At 39.3% G+C, this 24,610-nt stretch overlaps 1 protein-coding gene across 1 annotated transcript in view; it reads right to left on the bottom strand.

Moving 5' to 3' along the window:
- Positions 1 to 2,568: 2,568 nt before the first annotated feature.
- The window catches only part of dysf (dysferlin, limb girdle muscular dystrophy 2B (autosomal recessive)), a 107,315-nt gene continuing 85,273 nt past the window's right edge, over positions 2,569 to 24,610 (bottom strand). The window contains 13 exon segments of the mRNA XM_036561419.1: positions 2,569 to 5,076; positions 5,467 to 5,614; positions 8,589 to 8,698; positions 8,893 to 9,065; positions 11,052 to 11,151; positions 14,636 to 14,777; positions 15,046 to 15,141; positions 15,241 to 15,329; positions 17,741 to 17,880; positions 20,635 to 20,777; positions 21,588 to 21,758; positions 22,177 to 22,268; positions 24,265 to 24,420. Coding sequence (XP_036417312.1) covers positions 5,017 to 5,076; positions 5,467 to 5,614; positions 8,589 to 8,698; positions 8,893 to 9,065; positions 11,052 to 11,151; positions 14,636 to 14,777; positions 15,046 to 15,141; positions 15,241 to 15,329; positions 17,741 to 17,880; positions 20,635 to 20,777; positions 21,588 to 21,758; positions 22,177 to 22,268; positions 24,265 to 24,420 — 1,620 coding nt within the window. The 3' untranslated portion in view covers positions 2,569 to 5,016.

Here is a 24,610-nt window from a genome sequence, read left to right as displayed (position 1 = left end):
ATCTGGACTGCAGGCAGGCCAGTTTAGTGGACTCTTTTAATACAGAGCCATGCTGTTGTAATACATGCAGAATGTGGTTTGACATTGTCTTGCTGAAATAATCAAGGCCTTCCCTGTAAAAGACGTCGTCTGGATGGCAGCATATGTTGCCAAAACATGTATATATCGGTCACCATTAATGGTGCCTTCACAGATGTGCATGTCACCCATACCATGTGCACTAATGCACCCCTAAACCATCATCAATACTGGCTTTTGAACTGTGCACTGATAACAAGCTGAGTGGTCTTTAGACCGGAGGACACAGTGTCCATAATTTCCCCAAAAAAATTCAAATGTTGATTTGTCGGATCACAGGGCACTTTTCCACTTCCCCTCAGTCCATTTTAAATGAGCTCAGGCCCAGAGAAGGTGGCAGCATTCCTGGATCCTGTTTATGTATGGTTTCATCTTTGCATTTTAGAGTTTTAATTAGCATTTGTGGATGCAGTGACAGACTCTTTTCACAGACAGTGTTTTTCAGAAGTGTTCCTGAGCCCATGCAGTGATTTACACTACAGAATCATGTCTGTTTTTAATGCAGTGCTGCCTGAGGGCCCAAAGATCACACCCAGCAATACTGTTTTAAAACTAGAGATTTCTCCAGATTCTCTGAATCTTTTAATGATATTATGTACCGTAGATGATGAAAAGCAAATGTTCTGTGCTATTTTATGTTGAGAAATGTTATTCTTGAAATGTTGCACTATTTGCTCATGCAGTCTTTCACAGAGAGGTGAACCCCTCCCCATCTTTACTTCTGAAAGACTCAGCCTCTCTGGGATGCTGTTTATTCCTAATCATGTTACTGACCTGTGGCCAGTTAACCTCCAGGTGTTTTTTTTTTTAGCATTACACAACTTTACCAGCCTTTTGTTGCCTCCGTCCCAACTTTTTTGGAATGTGTTGCTGGCATCAAATTCAAAATTTGCATATATTCTTCTTTGAAGCATTTTCAATGAAATATAGGGTTTAAATGATTTGCACATCATTGCATTTTATTTTTATTTACATTTTGCACAGTGTCCCAACTTTTTTTTTTTTTATTACTTTGAAAAAAATCACTCATTCAAGGTATTTATTTAGGTTGAACAAAACTAGTTAATTTACTTGTTACCACATGAAGTAATTTTTTTAAGTAGATCTGACCAGCCAGTTTTACAGTGTGGGACGTCATGAAAGTTCCTGTAGGTGTAATGCGTACATGTCCCAATTCTTTTGTCCATATAGAGTATCTATCTCTCTCTCTTATATATAACTTATTATATTATTAATATTATATAAGGCATATTCAGTGAAACCTATTTCACATTGTATTCATATTTTTGGCCACAGATATTTAAGTGATTTCAGGGCCTTGACATGGTGTGACTGTCTAAGCACTTGCCACATTATTAGGGTATTATGGGTTTGAACCCCAGTGATGCCAGCACTGTCCTAAACTGGGATCCTAGAAGATACCTGGTGGTGTTGTGTGGTGGGGAAAGTGAGCAAAATTTTAAATATTTATGTATTCTATAAACTAAGAAGTTTGAGTTGGGTGAACTCAAATGCCCCCAGGTTAAGTTAGTGTAAAAGGTGAAAGACTAAAAGAGGGAAATGCAGGGTGCAATTTGTTAAAAGTGGGAGGCTGTGACAAGCCGAACATGAAATCTGAACCTGATTCGAGTTCAACACATTTGGAAAACGACATGCGAGGTCAACTTGAGCCGTTAGGATCGGACAAATACGGATGAATTCTTGAACACACTGTTTTGTAGTTGCTGAACTTAAGGGGCGAGGGTGTTTTTTGTGTGGACAGAATAGAATAGCACCTGGGCCCACAAAAACACATACAGCGAGATTGATCAGAAACAAGGAGATATGCACCAGAAGCAAGCTTAAACAGGAAATTTCAACAAAATAGAGAGTGGTTTGATGTGAAATTTAATGACTCTGATTTCTATATTTAGCCATTTTATTTACTATATAAAACAAGTGAACCTATGTTTCCAAGAACATGGGTAAATCTGAAAAAAAGTTTTCTTTGAGTACTCTTTTGCCTTACAACACAATGCATCTCTCCACCATGACTAGATGTTTTAAAAAAAATAAAAATAAATAAACATTTTAGGCCAAAATCTTATCACAAAACTATCAAAGTTTCAGGCATCAGACAATGTAATCCTAACATTTTTGTGTGCTAGCTTCCTCCGAAAGAGCTTTTAAACACATAAAACTATTAAGATGTCTGGTTCCTATCACCACCACTGTGAACAATTCTGACTCGTTAAGTTTCACTAGAGCTGAGTATTTCACGCCAAATCACTCTAAATGACTCTTTTTATATCTTACCAATTTAATTATGCAGTATTATAGAAAAGTCAGTGGAATAAAATAATACAGCATGATTCCTAGAAAAAGTCAGCTGACAAACTAGTGACACACTCACAATGCAGCTGCCGCCCAGTGTTTGAAGGTGGTATATTTATTTTTTATGGACTTCTTATGCTGTTTAATGATGCATATATACAAAGTAAACAAAGTATATTAAGGGATATATATTTTTTATTGGAATATTGCTACAGAAACCACATATATTGCTTGTAAACATATGCACATACAGTGTCTTCAACACAATGAAATGACTTCAAAACAGTGAATTTATCCCTTGTAAAAGGCACAAGCAATAAGGCATCAAATCCAACACATTCAGCATCACATTAGAGATTAATAGGATGATAACATTCATGATTTGGTGTGATATTTTTGCAGTGATATCAGTTACACACACAAAAAAGGGCAAGATTGTCATCATGACAAGGCATAAGATAGACAGAATCGCTAGCCATTCTCAGGATAACATTCAACTATTACTTTGGCTGAATAGACCCTGGGCTGCATATTAGCACGCTGTCCTGCGAAATGAGGCATTTCAAGTATTCTGAATCTCAGACCATAAGGCTTCAGGACAATGATATAATGGACACAGTCTGTTTCACTTGGAGAAAAATATCAGGTCAAATCAAATATTTTGATCTTTTATTTTTCTTTACTTCCACCTGGTTCTTTCCCTGTTCTCAACACATTAGAAGAGACGACTCTTCCCCTCTACATCAATGAAGCCTATATAAAGATCAAAGCCCTTCTTTCCGCCTTTTCCCTCTCTTTTTCAGGCCAAAATGTACACGCTCCAGGAAATCTGTGGAGATTCAGTGGGATTAGCCTGGCTCTCTTGACCTTTCCTGTTCAGAGGGACACTGTGTGGTGCTGGCTGTCGGATAAACACACCGCTAAGTGCTCTGAGCACGCAAAGGTCAGCTTTATGTAATAGGTGCGGCGCTGCGGAACCCTGGGATCCTTTTGACCCTTCCAGTGCCCCGGCTATGACCCCTGAGCTTGCGTTTCACTCAGTGGAGGAGAGAACGGTGTACGTAATCTAATTATGCTAACAGAGCAGGCAGTGTGTTTTATCATGCTGATTACGTTTTTATTAGGCGCTTTGAGATGATTCTGACCTTCTACCAGATGCTCACACATAATTTTACAATTTTGAAAACCGCAGCCACCCAGCCATGCTTTTCTACAGTCCCTTAAAACCATGAACCATGAACCAAGGGGGCTGCTTAACTTGAGAACTGAAAATATGTCGACATTAATTGCAGTTGCAGTCCATGTTGGGGTAACAAAGTCAGTTTGCTGACTCTGTTCATTCCGATTAAATGGAAATGTGTGGCATAAGTGAATTAAACTTGCACAACAACAAAGTTAGCCCACAGCTGACACCAGGTCCATTTACTTCTATGAAACAAAACAACTGAGTTTTGATAGTTATCATACAGATAGGGCTTCTGACGGCAGGAGATCAGCTAATAGCCAGGCTGCTTCAGCCCTTACAAGCATGCTGGACAAATCCAGACTTTAACTAAAGCACCAGGCCATGTTGAAAGCAAAAGAGGGAGGAGGCAACTCCTTCTCTCTGCGTGAAGGCAGAAGAAAGCCGCAGCTAGCAGCAAAAAGGCCAGAGTTTTACAGACGACATGAAAAAAGGGTTTAAAACTGGCAGAGAGAGATAAAAGTGTACGCGGGAGTACAACAGAATACAGAGTGAGTTCAGAACCAGGTCATAAACAAGGCCAAAAAGCTTGGAGTTAACACGCACATACGTGTACACACATGGACGCATGGACATTTGTGTCCACACACGCATGTAGATGCATTGACCAAAAAGGTGCACATGTACAATACATACAGTCATACACCCTCCAATACGCAAAATCATTTGCTGAAATATAAGGGAGCCAAATTTTTCTTTTTCTTTTGTTTCTCTTTCATTTTGTTCCTTTTGAAGTTCACTTATTTTATCCGTGAAATGCTATGTACCAAAAACATTCCTTTCATGTATCCATGACCATCTCTTTATCCTTTACTATTAAACAGGCTGTTTTCGTTACTGTGCCTTTAAGGCTGATATGTTTTCTGATTGGTTGCCCTTCAAAAACTCTGTCTACAGTAGCAACACTTCTTATCACTTCACTGTGAAGACTGGCTAAACAGCTTGAAGCTGATTTGGCAGTCATAGGTAAAAGTGTTTATGACATCACACTCAGGGATTCCGAACATGCTGTTTTTCAGCTTAGCATCCATTTCTGAATGGTAGAGACTGAGTTAACATTTTGAAACTTGTAACAGTGCTTATGTAGTACATCAAACTCTTCTATGAAAAAAAGCAAGGGTAATGCAGTTTTCCATGATATGGCCCCTTTACCTCATTCAGCATTCTCTCACCTCACAAGTCACAGCTGAAGATGAATATAAATAAGAGCAGAGTATGGATTTCTGCATATAAATACACTATAGCCCAGGTGGTATGACTTGATTAGCTCACAGTATTCCACTAGGAGTGAGCAGTGAAGGTGCAGTGATGGATTTGGTGTAGTGCTGGAAGGTGCTAGGCAAGTCCCACATCCTCCTTTCGATCTCCTCCAATCATTTTATTCATTCGTTCCTGTTCTTCATTCCGCTGAACGGCCCCACCATCTTCATAGCAGCATAGTTCTGTAAGACAAATAAAAACAGGTAATTCACATGACGGATTAAAATGATACACCCCAAAATCACTGACTGAAGCACTGTCTCAAACTGGCTACAGAATGAGTGAAAGCAGGACTTTCTAACCAAAACAATGTGTCTACAGTATACTGAACTTTTGTGTGTACGAGTGTGTGTGTGTGAGAGAGAGAGAGAGTAAAAGAAAGAGAGAGAGACAGTGAGAGAGAGAGAGAGAGAAAAATATTTGACCCAGGTGGAATTTTGAGTAATGGACACCACATTCCTGAAATCCGATCAGAGAGATACGAACTATTTACACTCTACGCCTATCCTTTCATCGCAAAAAATTACCACCCACAACCCGCACCCACACACAGATACACGGGTGAAGCTTACAGGGAAGGAGTAGAGGAAGACTCCCAGGAAGAGCAGGATGAAGAAAAGGAGGATGAGGCCCAGGATAAGCCACTTAAATCTCCTCCACACAATAAACTTCAGTGTTTTGTATGGAGAGGAGAACCACAGGAAGGAGGTTTCAGGTCGCCTGCATGGAAAATATAGAAACGCATGAAATATCAGTTCATCAATTTCCAGTTACTTCCAGCAGTGATGTACTGATCCAGTTTTTGCCCTGATCCTGATCCAAGTCTTTTTATATTGAGCACCTGCGGATACAGTCTGATATATGTATTTTCATAAGATGCAGTGAAGGGAAATAAGCATTCAGACACTTCTGGTTTTGTTATTTAAAATACTTCCAGTACATATAACCAATTCAAATTTACTTACACGTCTATGGTAAGTAATTAGCTTTTTACAGCCTTGTGGTTTAGTTGTGGCCCATTTCTCTTTGCAAACTATCTTCAATTCCACATAGTTATGAAGGTCTTTCTGAATGAATCGCAATTTTAAAATCCCCATAAATTTTCAATAGGAATCAAGTCAGGAGATTCACTGTTTTTTCAGAAACCAGTCTTGAGTTATTCTGGCTGTACACTGTTAGAAATAAAGGTACTGTGTACGTAAAACTTTTGTTCATCAGGGTACAAACAGTGTAAATGTACTTTTACAGGTACAACAGTGGTTTTAAGGTCCAAATGAGTACTTTAAATAAGTTTTATTTCCCAGTGGAAAAGTACATATTTATACCTTTTCATAACCTGTTTTAAAACAGAACAATAAAATAAAAAGCCTGGAGACAAGACGGGGTGTGTGGAGTCAATACAACTTGAGAAAATATCATTTCAAAGGATTATGGTACAATTATGTCCCCTGACTAAAAGTACTGAGATGTACCCTAGAGGGTAACACCCCAGTGACAAGAGGGGTACTGCCGCAGTGACAGTTTCATACCTTTATTTATGGGAGTGTATGATTTGGGTTGTTGTTGAAATGTCCATCTTCTCTCCAGATTCAGTTTCTTGGCTGATAAGATTAAATTCTCCACTAACATCTCCTGGCACATTTCCCATTTCATGCTTCCTTCAAAGACATATAATGCCCCAGAACCACTTGCAGAGAAGGAGTCCCATGTCATGATGCTCTCCCTCTTCACTATGGATATGGTATTCTTGAGATCACACTACCCTTCTTTCTCCTACACCTCTAACATTGTTGCCCAATTTATTACCAAAGATTTTTTTTTTTCCTGTATGACCAGAACACATTATTCCAGAAGAGTCCTGATTTGTCAAAATGCTTGTGTGCAGATTGTAGACATACATCTCTTTGCCTCTTTTTAGCGGAGGAGTTTTGCATGGAATGTAGGAACTGAGATGACTGCGGTGCAGTCATTTATTCACTTACTGTACTCTGTGTAACTGTTGTTCCTGCTGCTATTAGGTTGTCCTGAAACAATTAGTTGTGGTTCCATGAACTTTCCACTTGCTATTCCCAAACCATTTATACTGACAGGGACGTTTAAGGTCTTTGCATTGACTCTGTAGCTTTTTCCATTTGAATATTATTTAATAATGCTGTCCCTGAGAATCTTAGGAAGCTCCCTCACCTTTACCGTGATTGCTACTGGTTGCATGGAATCTTCCCAGCATTACCAATGCTTTATATAATGACACCAAGTGCAATATGAACAATAACATTATTTGCAGCATCAATATTTAGAACATGACTTATTTTTATTCACATAAATATCTCATCACTGTCAGAACAATATTTGGTAACACTTTCTATGAATGTCACGTTTGTAAACATCTATAAACACATTTATAACATGTTATAATGCATTCATACGGCATTAAAACATGATTATAAACATTTATAAAAATGAATTACACTTTATAGCCATGTTTATTATACATTATGAATTGTTAATATAATGCATTATAAGTAGTGTAGATAACGTTATACTGTCAGTGCCAAAGAAGTCAGTCCCAGCTTGGAGAGCGTAAAGACAAATACCAAGCTAATGGTGATGTACACTGACTTTCCCATGTTGGGTAAAACACTGATGGCAGCACTAGTTTAAAATCTGACATTTGAAGCCTGTAATGTGCTGTACGTTGTACGTTGAAGTGTTTCAGTAAATACTTCAACTTGTAGCCTCACCCTTAAGACTGGAGGAGACTTTAGTATAGTATGCTTCACTTTACTTAAAGCAGACAAATACGACTTATGAGCTCTTATAATTTGTTATGATCAGTACTTATAATGTATTATGTTAATAATTCATAATGCATAATAAGCATGGTTATAACATGTAATGCATTTTTATAAATACTTATAGCCATGTTTATAATGCCTTGTGAATGCATTATAACATGTTATGAATGTGTTTATAGATGCTTACAACGGTGACATTCATATAAAGTGTTATCCAATATTTTTGTACAGTGTCTGATTTTTTTAAGCCTATTGTAGTTTATGTATACAGAATTTGTTTTGTTCATAAGCTCACCAGACAAAAAATTAGTCACCTGTGACTGAGGCTTGTAATACCTCCATGAGCACGAATAAGAGCTGCAATTTGATTTGGCATGGACTGGACAAGTTTCTGGATGTAGGTGACATCAATGTTAAGCCACTCTCGCATCAAAGAATTGCACAGTTCAGCCTAATTTTCTGGATGCCTTCCCTGGCATCTTACTCGTTGTTCCACGTAATCCCACACATCAGCAATCCCTGTTCATCACTTTCATCTTTTGGCCACAACTCTGGCGAAAATTTCCTGTAAATTCAGCTACTTCCTTCACACTATGGCCTTTGGCACACCCAAATGCATTGAACGAGAGATTCACTGCACTGTACCACCTCTTCTCAATCTATGAATCCTGTCGCACACCCCACAGGTGTTTATAGCCCAATGATCTTCATGCAAAGCAGAAGCCTGAAGTTACTACCACCTTAAACACGGAAGGTGACTAATTTTTTGTCCGGGGAGCTTATTTATAAGTACAAAGTCAAAAGACGTTGTGTGTGTAAATCTGAAATGGATGCATGCACCAAAGGTATATGTAATAACAAACAAAAGTATCTGAATGCTTATTTGGGGATGAACTCACTGTGGCTCCTCCAGGTGAGGGTTCATGTTGGGCTCATCTCGACCCAGCCCTGCAGGTCTCTCATCCTGGTCCTGCTCCGATACTATCTCCATGGACATCTCTACCTTTCCCTGGGTGAGAGAGAGACCAAATTCAAACACATTTGTGAGGTGATCTATTCATGCTCCACTCACAAAGGCATCCTATCACAGCTTCACAGAATTTTAACACAAATCCCATTCAACTGCAGCACGTAACTCTGTATTGCTGAAATATCTAAAATTATTATTAATTATTATCTGTACGAGTGTTGCACGTCACTCACGGCTAAGATTTTCTCCCCTTGTTTGTCACACACACAGGGCCACCAGCCCTTCACTGTCTTCTGCTCGAACAGAGACACCAGCTTATCCTGAGGCTGAGTGAGCAGCTCCAGACCGCATTTCTCCGGAGACTTCGCCGGCCTCAACATGTGGTTCAGATCCATTTCCAAACAACCTGAAAGAGAACGAGTTTGCTTTCATGCTTATTTTTTCTCCTTCTCATCATTCACTTTTGATAAAGTTGTGGCAGGGGTACGCAGTGCTGTAGGTTCCTCACTGTAAAGTAGGCAATTTGTCATAGCGTGTGCATTTTTTACATTGTGGCCGGATGATATTTATTTTAAACATGTACATATTCCATATTTCAGTGCAGAGCATTATCTGAGCGCCTGTAGGGAGTCATGTTCCAAAGGCCATAACTTTTATTTCCCCCGCTGAATGTGCTGATATGTTGGAAATAAGGACAATAAGTGCAAAAATAACAGAGGCAGTAAAGCTGAATGTTGGTCAGAATGATGTATTTGTATATCCTCAGGACTACTGTGTGTGGTGTAACCTCATGAATGGAAGCTAGAAGTTACATAGGTTCAAACTGAGGCACACACACAAGCCAATGATCAGAACACACACATGCACACACAGTAAGCTTGAACATCAGGATCCTATCAGCATGGTTCTATTTCACACTGTGTTTTTGCTTCTCTTGCTCCTGTCATGTCAAGGCTGAGAAATGGTGCAGTACAACAATTCTGTGGTTTTGCGAAGGTTAACACTGTTGAACTGGCTAAGGTGGAGGTCTAACAGAGGCTTAGGGATTTTCACTGTCTGTGTCTTCTTACTACTGATGAACAAATGCAATGTTTTGGATCAGGATTGGTACCAATGCGGACCTTATTAAAAGCACAGCACCGGGTATCAGCCAGGTGTGAGCGATCCACTTTAAATACTGTTTCTTGGTTATAAAATTGTAACCATCCATTATTCGGTAGACTACTTTGTTGTATACTTTATTCATTTTTAATGCATTTAGGCCATTACACAACAAATACAATACAAATAAATTAAATGAAAATGCAAAATATTCAGACATGACTTTTTCCAGTTTTTTTGCCATTCAAAATTATATGCAACACAAAGATTTTTTTAGCACCACGAAAAAAAGGGGCAGAATATCTGTCAAAGTGTCCTTGCTTTTCACATTGTGCAGGATGCTTTCTATATTGGAAAAGTGTAAGGACAGCAGAGAGTTTCACCACCTCTGTTTACTGTGTCTAATGTCTTATTTATCGTAGATGAAATAAGATGGAATGACAATAAAAGCCTCTTGACTTGACTTGACTCATCCAGGAGCTGAACTTTATTTGTTTACTTTTGCACAAAAGAGTTCATAAAGTTCAGCTGGGATCTCTGGAACTCAGTTTGAGGTGATATTGGAGATGCTGTTCAACACATAACAAAGCATAAAACAAATGAAGACAAATGTCTTCAAGAGCAAATACAATCTCCTACACTCCTTACAGAATTAGAAAATGGTGACACTGGCCTACTTCCCATGTTGGAAAAGTGACAATGAAGAGCTCTGCTTCATTCAGAAGCTGAAACTTTTTTTTCCCCCACATACAACTCAGATGTTTTTGACATTGGAGAAAAAATGTTCTAGTTGCTGGTACACAGACAATTCATCATTTTGGTTATCATTCCAACATCTTGATTGGTCAGAAAGTACATTCCACCAGGCAAAAAAGTGAGGGTGAATAAAATAATGTCACATTTTCACTGTCTGAAAATTTGCATTTTGTGTTCAAGATACTTCCAGTTATATGCATGCTCAAATTAATTTACTGTTGTCTAAATAAACTGCACATATAAATCATGCTGTGTGTAAAGGCCGTAAGAAAGCAACATATTGTGGTACTCTGTTGATCTACCAATACTAATTAATATAGAAAGTATTAATAATTACTAATAAACTACCAAACTACCAATACTCTGGCCTCCATATATCAATACTATCTCTTCAGTTTCCCTTCAGATAAAAACTGATGCCTAGAAGTGTGCACACATGGACAATGAGAATTAACGGACAAAATGCAGATAGTTGTGGCCATCAGATGTGGGCAGAACATCTGAGGCTGAGACTATGTGCATCCCTACTTCTTACCCAGGTAATCATCAAAGGAGAACTTGTCATTGTCCCAAATCTGAATCATGAGCTTAGGAGGCAGCTTCATCTCGGCCTTATCCAAACTCCAGAAGTGCTCCTGCGCAGACGGAGACAGAAAGAGAAACAATCAGTGATGACCCTGATAAAGGACAGCAGAGATAGAGGGGCAGAGATAAACAAACAGACCTAGAGAGTGACTGAGAAAGACCAAGTGAGAAAATGATGGAGAGAACACGAGAGAATTAGAGAGCAGGTGAGAGACAGAGCCAGAGTGCAAACAAGAGAGAGAGTGAAGGAGTGACAGTGCCACTAGAGGCCCACTTCCACAATCGGCCGCCAGACAGGATGCCATCACTGTGACAATATAGGCTGCGTACAGTACGAGTGATGCAGTGCAGTGCAGTGATGCACTGCAGGGATAATGAAGTCACGCTTCACGCGAGCATGCTGCTGTCCTGCATTGGTAAACAGGCCTGTCCGTCTGCTCAGCCTGCCTGACAACCATGCAACAAGCAATCAAAACACACTCTCACACCTAATCTCTCACACGCCTTGACTCATCATTCTCCTACATGTACATATTTAGCAGACACTCTTTTCCAGAGTGATTAACAGCGGTAGCTGAATACGGAGTTAGGAGTCCTGCCCAAACACTTAGGAACAGCAGTGGTTTTCCTGCCAGGACACAGAATCCAAACCCTTGTCTTTGGTGTAGTAGTGTTCTCCACTATGCTCTCCGTCTGTTAATGGAGGCTTTGGTCTCACTAGAATGAAGACTCAGAGATATTTAATATTAGTATTTTGGCCTCTGTGTATCACTACTTTCAGTAATACAATAATGTTAACAATATGGCAACAATATGGGTATATTTCACTATATCATTCAATATCGATGATTACTGCACATTTTTTAACTCTGAAGAAATTAAAAGATGTTTTCTGTATGCAACTGATTTAAGAAAATGAACAGAGCCTGATGCACTAAACCTTTTGTGCCAGTTTCAGGGGTAAACCAAACACATTCTGCCTCTATATTATCCATGAAACTGTTGCACAAGCCTAAACTAGCAGTTTATGGACTGTGTGCATGCTAAAACGCAAAATACACTTCTCATCTCATGCATATGCATTTGAGGGAGGGCTGCACAAAATGTGGGAGTATTGCACAGAAAGTGGGTGAAGATATTACATAGCCACTGAGCAGTTAGCCAGTTTTACCTCAATTCTCTTCTGTCTTTTGAAACCAGGTGTAAATTTACGCTAGAATTTCATAAGATGTGTTGTTGAGAGGCTTCCTTTAACAATGACAGCATCTAGACAAATGCCTCAAACACATTCTGAAAGCATGTTTACCATTAGAATAACACTATTTCAGCTCTGAGGATCAGATGTATGTGCGTGAGAAGATGCAGTGCAAAATATGCAGCAATGCGGCTGCAATATACGCACAGTCTGTGTTATCACTTCACAAAGCTGGAGTAAAATAATACCCCTGGTCAATTTTGGGAGGGGAAATATCTCTGTTTATTAACAATACTGTCTCTTCATCACTGAGCATGCATTTTCTGTTTTGTCTCCAGGTTGTTGACAACTCCATTATTTCACTGCCTCTTTTAAACCCTGAACATAAGGAGTGCACAGTTAGTGGGCTATGCTATGCTAAGTTGCATTCTTAGTAAATTGGACATTAATTTCAGAGGCACTGTTGGTGCATATTGCGATTGCATCAAGGCACATTTTCTGCTGTGTTTGTGCTTGTATGTACATCTGGCCCACAGTACTTTTTACAAGACTGAACATTGTAAATGGCTAACTCTGCTAACAGTCATGCTGGTTTGTGCTACTGTGAATGAATGGCTAGACTTCTTCTGCCTTCTTGTCTAGTAAGTAAAAGGCACATCAAAACCTCAAAGCAATAATAGAATCTGTTCAAGGTTTGTTGCTTTGCTGCATAAACTTGATTGAGAAACACATCATCTCAAGTGCATTTCACCAGTATCAAACAATGTTTGTTTAATGTTTAAATAATCATCTTTACTGTTTTGTTGCCCAGGCCTAACATATCACCTCAGTTGCAGTGGGGTCCAGAACACTCAAAGCCAAACCTGGATCTGTCTTCTGACAGTCAGCATAATGGCCTACTCTGGGTGTAATGGGTGGAACCGCTATCTTAAATCTTACCATAACTGATCTTTCGCCTGCCAAAACCACACTCTAAGTGCCCTTGTCCATCATCGCTGTTTTCCCTGAGCCAGGCTTGGCTGGGGAGAGGGCAGTCATGCTTTGACAAGACCTCTCTTATACCTTGTTTTGGAGGGACGTAGCTAGCCAACGTCTGAAGTCTCAGACAATTTGTTGTTCTGCACCTGTCTGCCTCAAGGATTTCCATCAAGCACAAGCTGTCTGTGGCAGATTTAAAGAACAGTTAGGGCTTGCAGATTTGCCCAGAAAGCCTGGCTAAAGTGTGGGTAGTCTTCTCTGATTTGTTCAGGTCTCCGCAATTGGGTTTCTCAGTCTGACAGTTGACGCTGGTTTGGGCAGTACAATATTTCCTATGTTAACTATTACAACAAAATATCGACCTCTGCGATACGATTGCAAAAGGCCAAAGATAACAAAAAGTACTCCTGCAGCCACAGAAATCTATTAACTAATTACTGCCTAATTGTATCCTGATTAATGTTCTGACAGCTGATAGATGTCAAGATCAATTAGCTTATCTTTTATCATGTCCAGGGCTGGCATGTGGGCAGGGCTGAGCGCGCCGTATCTCAGCACTCTGCTGCCAGGTTATGATGTCCTATGTTAGGAATCATGAAATTTTAACTGATCATTTCCATACATAACTGTCATTAACAACTAGGTTATTTGTTCATAGTAAGCTATTAAAGTACAAACCTAAAATGGCCCAATCGTCTGATTAGCCAGACACAGCTCAAGCTCAAAAAAACAAACATTACTCACTGCTGCCCTCAAAAAGTGTTATATCACCAATCAGAAGTTAGATCTTTTGTTGTTTTCGTAAGATCCATGAAGTGTCTCAATAAATGCACATTTTTTATTAATATTTATTTTCTTCATCTCAACAAGTGAAAAGGCACCCAATTCACATTGTGTTTGTTGTGACATTAACATATTTTGTATGAAACAGTTGATGACACTGTTTTTAGCCTATATGTCGATTAGTCAACAGTTTTTTTTTTTACTTTTCATCAGACTAAAGCTGATGGACTGATGTCTTGGTATTACATCAAGTGAAATGATGGGAGAAAAACTGTTGAGGGATGGAATTTATGGTTTTAGTCAGAGTGCCTAATTAGCACACGGAAATAGAAAGTAACCAGTTTTATCATGTTTTATCATGTAATTCGGTTGCACTATATGAAGTTATATAGAGTTATCCACATAATATGGTATTTTGTCCATATCATGCAGCGCAAATGGCAAAGGTGACATATTGTATTAAAAGGTATAGCAAGAAATAAAACTAGCTTGATTTAGCAATATATGTTTATTTCTGCATGGACTATATCTTAACCTCCTCCAGACCTACAGACTGTAGTGTTCTGTTGGAATCTGACCTTTTTATCAATGGTGCACAGCTGCTCAGCAGGTAAGTAATGGAACGGGAAGAGGAACCTCCAGTTGAAGTTGCCTTCGCCGCCAAGCGAGCGATAGTGCACATCTGTCTTCTGCTTGTTCCCCTCGTGTCCATGCATCCAGCTGTGAGCAAAAAATAAAATCCATAACAAATAATTACACAACACATAATTTTCACTAAGACAGTGTCACTAGGTTTGATGCATTGCTCCAGTTGCCCTGCAACCATGTTTGTTGCCACTGTTCGATCTCTTTAGCATCTTTCTGTTACTATTAGTCACACTGGCAACAGACAAGCAACAAACCTGTGACATGGGAAACAAGAGCAGCTTCAGCCAAGCAGAGTCAATCTACAGCAGATTAACAGCACCAATATGACACGCAGACGTACCCTTTCACATAAATGTCACTCATCCTCTCCCCGGTAACACTGACATCATCCAGTATGACGTCACTGGTGTTCCATATGATGCAGCGCAGAAAGAACCTATGCAAGAGGAAAGGGCAGAAAGCTGACTCTCATATACATGCAAAAAAATGTAAAATCTATTTATCTGTTTTGCATAGCTTGGTCTTTTCATCTTACTTCTTGGCTTTGCGTGGTGTGATATTGAAAGGTGGCCCTGGTGGGCCCAAAGACTTAGGGAACAGATCCACCCACAGCTGCAACCGGCCCTGAACAAAAATGTCAAAATTCAATCACTGACAATATATAACATCTTGCAATATCCACAGACATAGGATGTTGCCAGCTACTTGCTATGATATTCCAGGTGGTTGCTATGTTGTTGCAAGGCGGTTGCTATAGTATTCCAGATGTTGCTAGGTGGCTGCTTTGGTATCCTAGGTGGTTGCTATGGTGTTTTAGATGGTTGCTACAATGATGCTAGATGGTTGCTATGGTGTTGCAAGGTGCCATTATTCATTACTATGGAAAAAAACCTGTCATTTAACAATCACTATACAAAAATGATACACCTGATTAAGAAGGTGTACACAAGCACACCATTCCTGATCAAACAGAATATGATGACGGAATGGTGTTGATATCTCAAAAACTGCAGGATGAGGTAGCAGATAAAAATCTGGCAGAAAAATATTAAGAAGAGGAATAACAATATATCATGGGATAACAATAATGTTGCTCATTGCAAAACAATGCACAATCACAAATAGTAATAACAATAACAGCAACACTTTTTCTTCCGGTAATTTTGCAACAGCTCCCAACACTAAATGTGGGAGCAAACACAGTGATAACGTGTAAGTTTTACAAGTGTGGTCCCATTAGTGGGATTCGTTGCTGGTCTCTAGATAGTACAGTCTCACCAACGAGATTTGACAGAACAGTCAGCTTCATCAAATCTGTCTGCTAACAAGTCTTCCCACAACATACATTGTATCCTTAAAGCACATTCGGAACATGTCTATAAAGTATGCATTTATGCTTGGACTATAATGCATTTTGGAACTAAACGCTTCTTATACAAAATACAATCCAGTGAAGTTTTACACATCACTCACACACAAAAAGGAATCCGGGAAATGTTTTGCTTTTGCAGTCGTGTCAGGTGCTTCTGGCTTAAAACAAGCTGTTTATTTGTCCCGTTAATATTTTATAGTTCTGTGGAATGCAACAGATACACATCGTACAGCAGGCAAAGTGTAAGTCAGTTAGTGTACTGCAAACACTCATAAGAGTCACCAACTCAGACACAGTCTCGCTTTAGCTTAATGTAGCCTCACTGGGTCTTATTAACACATCATATTAACATTAACTTAACCACAACAAAATAATTTTTGCCATTATATCCAGAATGCATTTATTCATGACAAAATAAAAAACAAATGACTTCCCCCACTGGGATTCTCAAGGTTATATCTTTAAAAGGTCAGTTTAAAAGACTTCATATTTGTTCCTTTCAGTGAATAATAGAATCAGGAGTCTCATGAAGTATCACCACTTATTAATACTTGCAAAAAATTGTCTAATAAAAATGATGACAGATAATGATGAATGATCCACGATCTGATGTTGTTTGTCCGTAACTAGGCTGCTGATTTGCTACAGCATCTTGCTAATGACATCAAGCTGATGCTGCCTAATAATCATACTTTAGAACTGCAGCTATGCGCCTGCTAAAAGAACTCAATCCGGACAAGCGGATGTAGATAGCCAGAACTTACTGGCAAAAGGGTTAATCTGATGCCTTTTAATATGAGATATAACCGTGCTATTCCTAAAGCCTGAAGCTGTATTATCTGATGTCACACACATTTACTGTTAGTGACTGTCTGTTAAAAAACAAGCACAAGCTGATTAAGAAGAGCAGGATTTGATTCAATGCAGCAAGCATGCTTTTTTTTCAAACAGACTGTTGTTTCTGTGATCATGAGCAAACAAAGTTAGGCTCAGCCAAGCAGCCAACTGGTAAAACGCACACTGTTAGTTCAGTCGCTGATGGACAGAGAGCAGCACCTTTCCCTTTTTCTAATGCAACTGAAGACATGAGACAGGCTGAGCTCACCAAAGCAGGTAGCTAATAGGTGTTTCAACCAATAAACCATTTAGTAAGCAGTTTCAGTGAAAATGACAGTAATTGTTTTCATTTTTTTTTCTCTTTTGAATTTCCCCTTAATTACACTGTTCTGAACACAGACCAAGGTTAAGTCTAATCCTTATTAAATACAGCAAAATTGATGATTCAGAGCATTTTCCTTACTGTCAGTCGTTTTTGACATTTAATTATTTTTTTCTTTTCTTTATTTTCTTGGGCTGCAGGGGACATTACTGTGCCTGGGGCCCAAATTTTGGTGCTACACCCCTGATGATACCAGTGGTTATTCTGAGAGATTGTAAACACTATAGAATGCGCTGAGGCCAATAAGGCATCTGCTGCTCTGCTGCAGCATAACTTTATAAACAGACAGAACTTGACAGTGGTGGAAAAAGAAAAGGAAGCAAAAAATGCCTTAGCATTGCACTTATATTACTCTAATAATTAACTGTAGAAGACTGTCCTACAGTACACACTCAGATTGATGCTTTATTTTTGTTTCTAACAACTGAAAAAAACCTGTGGTACCTGTTCTATCTCAGGCTGCAGGGGGCTGTATAGAGGCCTGGTCTCCACGTGTTCAGGCACCAAGCCTTGCCTCCTCAGCACCAGCAGAGCCAGCTGCTCCTCCAGCGGACCAAGGTGAGTGTTGGGCAGCTTTGCGTCATCTAAGGAAGCAATGGAATGACGGAGAGATCAATAATTACTGCAGCAATTGTGTGGTGTATATATGCAATAAATACATTCATACATGCACGCAAGTAATTCTGGAATGTGCAGTATGTGTATTTATTGAGCATAGCAGTAAATACATTTAGCCAAATTGTTAAATTGTCTTCTGCAATTGCATTTAGCCAAAGCTGAGGCACAGTAAGCTTTTAAACCAGCACAGTAAAAATGATGTGCAGAAGACATGACGTGACGTGACCCTCACATTTGAGGTAAAGTGCTTTGGGCATTGAAACACAGCTTCATAAAGTCATCGATGAGACATTAGGAAAAGAAAAAAGAGGTACTGTAAAGCAAATTCATGTAGCATTCCATTTCTATGGTCTGAAGTGTTTATCCTTCTCAGTTCTCTGGACGATCCATTCATTTCATCGCTGTTGATCTAAGAGGAGATTTTTCCTCTTCTAAAACAGAAAAAACAAAAAAAAACCCCTTTGCTCTGTTGAGTTTATGGTTTCAAACTCTGTGTCACATCTCTGAGGGAAACATGGTCAGAGTGTGGAGAGGGGAGGAAGACGAGAAGAGTGAAGGAAGACGGTCTCCCGCCGCGAAGTTGGAACCCCAATATGGCCACCTGACAATCGCTCTGACGCGTGGGTTGCCGCGGATACGTGGGGGGAAACAAAGAGAGGTAGTTTTCCTCGGTGGTGAGACACGGGAGCGGGAGGCGGAGAAGCCCACCGCAGTGTTGACCTTGGCTGGGTCAGGCTAATACACTAGCGCACTGTAAATCTGGAGCTGACCTTGGAAAGATGGCTGCCGGAGCACTTAGCCTCACTCAGGCACAGTGTATCTTACCTTGCTAGCAAAATAAGTCAACTTCTTGTGCTTTTTGATTATTTATATAGAGTTTTGGACACAGCAAACAACGTAAAAATGAATGTAGGGGAAAAAAGGTAAAAAGAAGAGATAGGGATAGGACAGCAAAATTAAGTATAGTTTTATCACAGCAGAATGCTAATCACAAACTAGCACTAGCTGCTAACTTACATCAGGAATGTTTCAGGAAAGGATAAAAGGTGGACAGAAGAGATGTGGCAGCAAAATGATCTAAATTAATCTGGGTTCATCACAGCAGAATGCTAATCACAAACTAGTGCAAGCTGCTAGCGTATAACAGGCATGTTCTAAGAAAGGTGGACAGGTGGGATGGGGTAGCAAATTTGGCTAAATTAGATGTTCATCACAGTGGAATGCTAATCACAAACTAGCAATAGCTGCTGGCTTCTGTTAGGTTTTAAGGAAATAGAAAAGGTAGACAGAAGGGATGGAGTAGCAAAATTAGCTAAATTACAGTAGAATCATCACAACAGAATGTTAATCACTAACTAGCAGTAGCTGCTAGCTTCTCTCAGGCATATTTTTGGGAAGTAGAAAAGGTGGGCAGATGAGGTTGTGGTTGTGAAATTAGCAGAAGTCACATGTATGCACGTTCAAATTAAATGATGCTAATCATAAACTAGCCCCAGCCACCAGCCTGTGTCAGGTTTGTATTAGTAATGTTTAGGCATGTGGTGTCACCATCCTAGATAGCAAGAGGATAGCAGGCCACTGTTGGCCCGCTGACGGCAAAGCTGGTGGTTGAGTAGAGTCATAGACAAAATTCCACTTTTCATCACTTATTTTTCACTTACGGTTCAATTTACTTATTTATTAAACTAATTTACAAAGCATGACGAAAGAAAGGAAGGAAAAATAAGTAAATAGGACTGTGAGTGGAAAATGAGTGATAAAAAGTGGAATACTGTCTAATACTTCACTTAACCACTCACAGTCCTATTTACTTATTTTTCCTTCCTCACTTTTGTCATGCTGTGTAAATTAGTTTAAGAAATAATTTTAACAGCAATATCATTAATAAGCAGCTTACAAGTACAGCTGGAACCAATATAGCACAGTGTCAGCAACATTTTTAGCATCAATCATTTTATATTAGGCCTAGTCTTTATTTTTTTCCTAAATTGTTTGTAATATTTGTCTTAGTTTATTTTCCAAAATAAAAGGCTATGTGCGTTCAAAATCTGTTTGAGGAGATTAAAAACTAGTTGGACCCTGAATGCATGACAGTAATCTGGATGGTCCGAGGGTGGACCAGTAGTGGCATACAGTGAGCGGGGTGCCGACCTTATCAAGCCAGTGGACCGATATATGCTTGCTATCTTGGTATGTTGAAGTGTGATATATCTGCTGTGAGTTAACAGCCACCCCACAGCCGTTGTACATTTATACAGCCCCTTGGTCTCCTCTATATCGCACAATATTTTTCTTTACGCCGAGGAGCAAGTCATTCTTTCCGCCAATAGCGCCCAAGCAGGAACTGCCACCCAGCCTCCCCATCTCCCCTGCAATCCCACACACACTGATATGATGTATAGTGTGAGCCGAGACGTATGCAGTTATTCTTTTTCTGTCAGTGTTTTCACAGAACCGCAGTCGATCTTGCACGCTGCTCGCTTTTTTAATGACGGAAGATGTGATGGAGTTGAGTTGATGCTTTGATTAGCTCTTACTCGTGACTAATGCACTCAGCAGCTCCAAAGAAAAGACTTCCACCTTCATTCCTCACTCCCCTGTTCATGCCCCCAGAAATAATGTCTGCTTTACACACACATACATGCAGACACATTATACTGGAGGGTTGAAAATATGACTTCAAAATAGTAATGTAGAATGCATGCGTGTGGAGTACTGACCCAGGTCTGCAGCAGTGTACTCATGGCCCCTGAAGTACACCCTGTCCTGCTTGTAGATGGGCAGTTTGTAGTTTCTCCTCTGACATAGCCGCTGGAGCAGTTGGGTGGGTTTTAGCTGGTCTCTCCACTGGTTCACTCCAGATCTTTAGAAAAGGGTAAGAACAGCATATTACATTCAAATACACCTCAGTGCACAAAAAGTACCATTTTGCCGGATCAGCAAAGGTTTATTAGTTTTTATTAAAACCGTAAATGTCAGTAGGCAGAAGTAGGCCTGTGTAATGGTAAAACTGTCACTTTAGTTGAAGTGCTTTGGAAAACCTTGTGTTTTTTATTATTTTTGCTTAAAGCACACTTGGAAATGACTTAAAAGTAGTGTGAAATTGAAATGACTGATCCAGTGTTTCATGCGCTTTCACACAATGCTTTCATACATTTTCTAGACAAAAATATCCCAATTTTGTATATATATGTGTGTGTGTTTGTGTGTATGTACATATATATATATATATATATATATATATATATATATATATATATATATATATATATATATATATATAAATAAAATACAAATTAGATATGTTGTCAGAACAAAACCTTGTATCTTCTAAATGGTAACTTTACAGGAGAAAGAAAACACACTTTACTGTTAATGTAAGTCAATGGAACCAGACTTTTTTTCCAAGTACTTTTGGGCCATTTCTTTTGGTCAATTCATCATGAAATTTGGCACAATGTGAAGGGCAACAGGTATTTTCACATTATGTTAAAAACTGTAAAACGACAAAAATGGAGATACAAGGTTTTGTTCCGACAGCAGCAATATGTGTGTGTATGGAACATTTACCATTTATGATGTGTCATCCTGATGTATAAAAACAAAAAAACAAACCCAGACACACAAAAAAAAAACTGTGTTTGTGTGTGAACAGTAACATCACACTCCTTACATGCAGTAGGACTGAGGCAGGCCACAGCAGGCAAAGTATCGAGACAGAAATCGGTTCTCTAGGTCAATGACAGTCTCTCCAATCTTCTCATCTTTAGAGAGCATGTCGTAATCATACAGCATGATTTTCAGATCTTTCTCCAAAGGCAGTGAACATGTCAGCTCAAACATCCTGCACAAAAAGACACAAAAATACTTATCCACTCTATCCAATTCACTCCATACTCACTGACTGTGTGACTCAATTGTTTACATAAAACGGCTGCTTGAAAGAGAGTCATTGCTCCATTCATTCTTTCATGTAAATGTTTCAATTTCTCACTAATAATGTCTCCCTGTGGTGTTGTTATCTGTTTTGTATCACCTTTGTGTTTAACTTATCACTGTCAAACTGACGTATTACAGTAATAGTGCTGTGATCATTGCTATGAGTATAGCGACCCCTGCTGGTGTAGTAATAGTCCCATTATGATCATAATACACAATATTGTACATGAATACGTCTTGTAAAGTAGTCTATCATCTGTATTTACTTGGATGAGGTGTGGAATTAGAAAAAAAAGATAAGAGTGAGTGACAGAGTCACTTACTTCCCAAAAACAGGGTCCAAGGTGCAGGGTATGTAGCTGTCATGGTCATTTATTGACTTCTTTCCTAGTGTGATCTTGACATAGGGGTCGCACTGTGTCAAGAGCAAATGGAATCATTTAAGTGCATGCAGTAACACACACATACACACACATGCTGTAACCAATCTATCAGTGATCAGCACACACAGCAGCGAACTCCCTCTTTTTTGACTCAGACCGTCCCCTCTCTCATGTGCACTGTGGAAAAAGCCCTCTCTGTGATCAGCGTAGGGTTCAGTGTAGGCTGTAAGTGTATGTGTGAAATGTTCCATATCATAAGTCCTGGCTCGAGTAGGTAATGACAGAACGTCATCCGAGCGTGTTCACAGCTAATGACAGACAGGACAGCCCATCTGTGGCCAGGCCAGTGGGCAGAAGTCTGTGCATGAGTGAGGCTTTACAGCCATCAAGGAAAAAGGTGCCTTCATAGTTTTATTCAGTACCGTTTCTGGATCTCTTGTGATTTTGACACTATGGAGAGTACTCACCATGCAGCACACTAGCGATGGAGGGAATGTTAGTTGTTGAAAACAATATGGCAAGATTACAAATGTCATGAAGCTACAAAAGTCCAGTTTGTTGAGGGAATTTAACCCCACAACTAAGGGTAACTTTATAAGAGAAGGAAAACATTTTCTTAGCTCTAAGGTGTATTACATTAGCAAGATTTTACTCCAAGTAATTTGGCCCTTTTCTGTTGGTTCCTTTCTTAAAACCAAACTGAAATCAAAATTGGCCTTTTCTTGTTTTACCTTGTCTCTGGTCATATTAGGTACAAATCATATTATATCATTTAAAAGCAGAGCTGGTCAGCCCTATACGCTCTCTAGACACATTGCATAGGGTCCTAAAAATTATGCAAGGGCCCCATCTCCCCCTTGTGTCAAAGCTGCTTATTTGTTTACAACTTCAATGAGAGGATGAAGTGGTGGGAGCACTGGGGTGTCAGGTGTGACTGTGTGGCAATTGCAAATGGTTTACATGGCTCACAGGTCAGGTAGGAGGGCCCCTTCGCAGAATTTTGTTTAGGGCCCCAGGGAAGTCAGGACCAGCACTGTTTATAAGACAAAATTCTTGCCCACCTTTGGCATTTTCTGATTGTTGATCACGTCACTGCACGGGTGGGGAAAAATAACATTAACCTTATTGAGCCAAGCATCTCACCTGCGATCCTTCCTGAGAATCTGGTGATAAACTCATTTAACTCATTTAAATCTAGTGCCACTTTCTTGTACCACTGTTTTTTTTTGTTAGCCTGCTGTTATCACAAATTAACATAGCTAGAATCATTTTCATTCATAATTTTACACAAATTTCAGATTTATTTGGGATCCAAAAGGTGAAAATTATTATAGAAGAGGAGATATGCTCCACAATAAACTTGCTGTGCTTCTAGGACAGGATGATTGACACATCAAGGAGACTATAACCGTTACAGTTACATGAGCATTAATCTCCAAGGGCTTTACAAACACACAACAGATAAAAACTCCAATATATAGTAAAGAACCACAGATAGATAAATAGATAAAAGACAGATATACAGATATACAAAAAAAGAACTGCAATGACTGCTAGAAAAAGATACATAAAATTGCAAATATATAATTTACACCTCATGGATGACTTTACAGTGGGAATGACACTGCATCAAAAAATATGAGCTGCTAATTTGGCTATTAAATGGAGTAATGGAGTAATTGAATGTGTTGAACTGTCAAGTTACACAGAAATTATGCTGCTGCCAACTCATAACATACACCTAGTTGAGTGTAAGTTTCACAGTGTAAACCCAGCCTCAGGATCAGTAAGAGTTTATTACAATAATCAATAAAGTAACATTTAAATGTTACTGGTGTGTCTTATTATTATATTAAGTGTTTCACTCTTAAATACCTCACGGTCCTGAAAGATAACTATATTTTTTAGTTGGTGTAAAAAAGTGACAAAAAGAAAAATAAATATATATTTATTAAAATAAAATACAATCTTATGGATTAAGATGATGGAGAAATATCTCTGTAACACTGGAAGCTGTGTAGCACCTACCTTGCCATTGGCGTCTTTGGGCTGCAGGTTGTAGGCCTGGATAATATAGATGCGTACTAGGCACTCCTCTATGCCATTAGGAGGCAGCTGACGGAACTGGCGTGGTGGGCAAGGTGCAGAGGGGTCATCAGGTAACGGGTAGATTTTAAACATGCCCTGTGTGACAAGAGAAAAGTGTCATCAGAACAGTAGTAAACACTCTATACCATTTTTTGTAAACAAGATGTGTGAATGAGGAATGAAGAACGTCAAGAGCATAAAGAACCTTTTTAAAGTTGTAAGAACCCCCATATAATGTGAAGGTCCATTTAGGAACCTTTATTTATAAGCATGTAAGTACTCCTAA

The sequence above is a fragment of the Colossoma macropomum genome, unplaced genomic scaffold, assembly GCF_904425465.1.
Source record: "Colossoma macropomum unplaced genomic scaffold, Colossoma_macropomum, whole genome shotgun sequence".
Lineage (NCBI taxonomy): Eukaryota > Metazoa > Chordata > Actinopteri > Characiformes > Serrasalmidae > Colossoma > Colossoma macropomum.
The sequence above is the reverse complement of the archived record's forward strand: the minus strand, read 5'-3'. Positions and strand labels throughout refer to the sequence as shown.